At 69.7% G+C, this 3,225-nt stretch overlaps 1 protein-coding gene across 1 annotated transcript; it reads left to right on the forward strand.

Annotated features, from left to right (window-relative positions):
• On the forward strand, nt 1-2,033 carry LOC107510366 (proline-rich protein 23D1-like). Its single transcript, XM_016143794.2, has 4 exons — nt 1-59; nt 869-930; nt 1,149-1,219; nt 1,461-2,033. Exons 1-4 carry the CDS (start codon nt 1-3, stop codon nt 2,031-2,033), a joined length of 765 nt encoding a protein of 254 aa, XP_015999280.2.
• The last annotated feature ends 1,192 nt before the right edge of the window (nt 2,034-3,225 follow it).

Here is a 3,225-nt window from a genome sequence, read left to right on the forward strand (position 1 = left end):
ATGTACGGTCAGCGGCGTGCGCGGAGCCCCCGGGACGACGCGGCAGCAGAGGACGGGAGGTGAGCAGGGCCCCGTGCGCGGTGCCGGGGGGCCGCTGTGCACGCAGAGTGCGTGTGTGCCGCTGTCCGTGGTGCACGCGAGCGGGCAGCACAGAGGGAGCGGCCGGCCGTGGCCTCCGGGGAGCCGGGACGCAGTGCGCCTGTGAACAGAGAGGCCCCGGGCAGCAGGGAGGGGTGGCGAGCTGGTGTCCAGCGTTCAGCTGGCCTGTCCGCGGTCGGCGCGTTGCCTAGGCCGGGATTCAGGACGCCCGACCCCCACCCCCATCCCCTCCCCCACCGCCAGCGCCCCAGTGCCCTTCCCGATATTCGGCTGGCCCGTCGCCAGGTGCTCGCAGGTGATCCCAGGGCGCCTTCGCCACGCAGAGAGAAAGGCCGCTGCTCCCGCCATCTCCTCCGCTCTCATTCTGCCCCTGAGCCTCCACGCGTCCCTGGCCCGCGCGGACACAGCGCTGGCGCTCCGGGCCTCTCCACAGCCTTCCCCGTGTGGTCGCAGGGACCCGAGGAGAGGTCCTCCCGTCCTTCCTTTGCGCGCGGAGCAGCCCCGTCAAGTGGCCACCGTGGCCATATCCCTGGTTCTGTCCCTCTCGCCAGCTCAGGGAAGTCCCCGCAGACGGGGACAGGGAGGACTCCAGGAGCGGTGGGGGTGGGGACGCGTGGGCAGAAGCTCCCCCGTGACGGCAGGTGCCATGGGCGTGGCCTTGGGCTCCAGGCGAGGGCGTGGGTGCGACAAGGAGCCGCGGGTTCAGACACGTGCAAAGTGGGCGCCGGTGCTCGCGGGCGAGACTGACTGTGTCTTTCCTGTCGCTCAGGTCGGCCGCTGTCCAGTGGAATCCGTCGAAACGTCGGCCAGTGGAGCGGGATCCCGGGAGAGGTAAGCTGATATCCCCGCTTTGGCCCCCGGTCGGGTGCCGGGGAACCAGGCGCCCGCCCGATCCCGAGAGGAGCAGGTGCTCTCCCCGAGCGCCCGCGGCCGCACCCGAGACCCTGGTCTGTGCGGGCTCCGGGCTCTCCCAGGTCACGCACGCCCCGAACACGCGCGATGCCCTGCCGGGGAGGCGCGTTCGGTTCTCACACTGTCTCTCCGCACAGGTGCTGGACGAGCTGCGGCGCCAGGAGCTCCACGCCCGGACCCCGCCGCACTGGCCTCCCGATCCGCACAGGTGAGTCCCGGAGTCCCCGGGGGGCGGCAGGAGAGGGGCGTTGCAGCGCGGGCTCCGGCCGCGGGGGCGGCCCGGGCGCGGTCCTTCCGGACGCGTGTGTGCGGGGTGGCGAGGTGGGGGCGGCGCCCCGCCGCGTTCGCTGGGGCGGTCCGAGGGGCGGGCGGCTCCTCCCACAGCGGCCCGGTGTCCCCCCATCGGGCAGGGGCCACACTCACAGGTGTCTTTTCCTTTCCCTCCGCAGGGGCGGCAGGGCGCCAGCTCGTACGTGTTCCTGGTGCTCCTGGAGCCCGGCACCGACCTGCACCTGCGCCTGGGGGACGAGGTCCTGGTCCTGGCGCCGCAGACGGCGCTGCAGCTCGACCTGCGCGACGTGCTGGTCGTGGTGCTCCCGTGGCACGTCGTGAGCTCGTCCGAGGAGCTGTTCTTCCCGGGCCACGCCCGCTGCATCGTGCCCCGCGACGCCGACGTCACGTGGGCCATCGACATCGAAGACGGCTCCCTCTCGGCGCGGAGGGCAGGTGTGGGGGAGGAGGCCGAGGCTCCGCGCGGCCCGAGCCCGCCCTCGCTGAGCACCCTCCTGCTCAGACCTCTGCGCAGAGCCGCCGGCCCGCAGGGCGGCCCCGGGCTGCCCGGGCCCGCGCCGAGGCGCGCGCCGCGCCCTGTGCCGGCAGAGTTCAGCCTGGACCTCCACGGCCTGCGGCCCTGCCCGGGCTCTGCGCTCCGGCCTCTGCCCGCCTCGCCGAGCCCCGGGCCCCGGCCCTGCCGCGCGGCCCGGCGCAGGCCGCCCACAGGGGCCCGCAGGCGTCTCTTCTAAGAGGCTGGTCCCCTGGCGCCCACCCGGGCGGCCTGAATCGCCCGCCACACCCTGATTAATCGGGACCAAGGGACCCTGCTTCTCCTGGCGTGGCCAGAGAGAGCCTCCTCTCTCTCCTGTCGCTCTGGCGCAGACTTCCCTTCCGATGTGCATGTGGCATCCTGAGTTCAATAAACGGTTTTAAAATTGCACTCGCTCTGTCTCTCATCTGTGTGTGTGTGTGTGCGCGCGCGTGTGTTTTTATGCTTTCTTGCGGACATTTGAAATCACATAGGCCGCCTCATTATGTCTCCTTTGTACTCGGCTGGACGGAGCACGTGACCGCTGCCCCCGCACGAGTGTGCAGGGCTGATTTCCCGGAGGATCGAAGCCCCAGCTCTTCCAGAGAGCGCCACGACCCTCGTGACAGTGCGCGACACACACCTGCCCTCAGGCGCCCGAGCTGAAGCGCGCGCCGCGCCCTGTGCCGGCGGAGTTCCGCCTGGACCTCCGCGGCCTGCGGCCCTGCCCGGGCTCCGTGCTCCGGTCTCTGCCCTTCTCGCCGAGCCTCCGGCCCAGGCCCTGTCGTGCCGCCAGTCGCAGGCCACCCACGGGGGCCCGCAGGCGTGTCTTCTAAGGGGCTGGTCCCCTGGCACCCACCCCGGCAGCAGAAATTGCCACCCGCCGTTCGGGACCAGGTGACCCTGCTTTTCCTGGCATGGCCAGAGAGAGCCTCCTCTCTCTCTTGTCGCTCTGGCAGGGAATTCCTTTTCCACGGGCATGTCGCATCCTGAGTTCAATAAACGTTGATAAAAATGCACTGGCCCTCGCTCTCAGTCTATGCGTGTGTGCGCGCCGCTGTGTCTGTGTGCGGGCGAGCAGGTGGCATGGGGGCGGGGGCCGCCGACCGGGGCCTCCGGGGAGGTGGGACACAGTGCGCTCCAGAACAGAGAGGCCCCGGGCCGCAGGGACCCCAGTGGGAGGGGTGGCGAGGTGGTGTCCACCGTCCAGCGGCTGCGTTCAATGTCTGCTGCCTCCCTCAGCCCACGGAGGCCCCTGGAATCCTAACTTGAATGGATAGAACTGCTAGAAATGACGGTGTGCTTTTTTGCTTTACTCGTAGTGGTGAGGTTGGCATCATGGTAGGCGAAGAATTAGTTTTAGGGTCAAGGTTGAGTTTCGGGTTTGGTATGGGTGATTGTTAAGTTTAGTT

The sequence above is a fragment of the Rousettus aegyptiacus genome, unplaced genomic scaffold (genome assembly GCF_014176215.1).
Source record: "Rousettus aegyptiacus isolate mRouAeg1 unplaced genomic scaffold, mRouAeg1.p scaffold_m13_p_11, whole genome shotgun sequence".
In the NCBI taxonomy this organism is placed as follows: Eukaryota; Metazoa; Chordata; class Mammalia; order Chiroptera; family Pteropodidae; genus Rousettus; species Rousettus aegyptiacus.

Excerpts from the sequence above, each read along its gene's own strand:
- LOC107510366 (XM_016143794.2), top strand. The coding sequence starts at position 1 with ATGTACGGTCAGCGGCGTGCGCGGAGCCCCCGGGACGACGCGGCAGCA. Across the intron at positions 931-1,148 it reads GGAGCGGGATCCCGGGAGAG|GTGCTGGACGAGCTGCGGCG; the intron begins GTAAGCTGATAT and ends CTCTCCGCACAG. Across the intron at positions 1,220-1,460 it reads TGGCCTCCCGATCCGCACAG|GGGCGGCAGGGCGCCAGCTC; the intron begins GTGAGTCCCGGA and ends TTCCCTCCGCAG.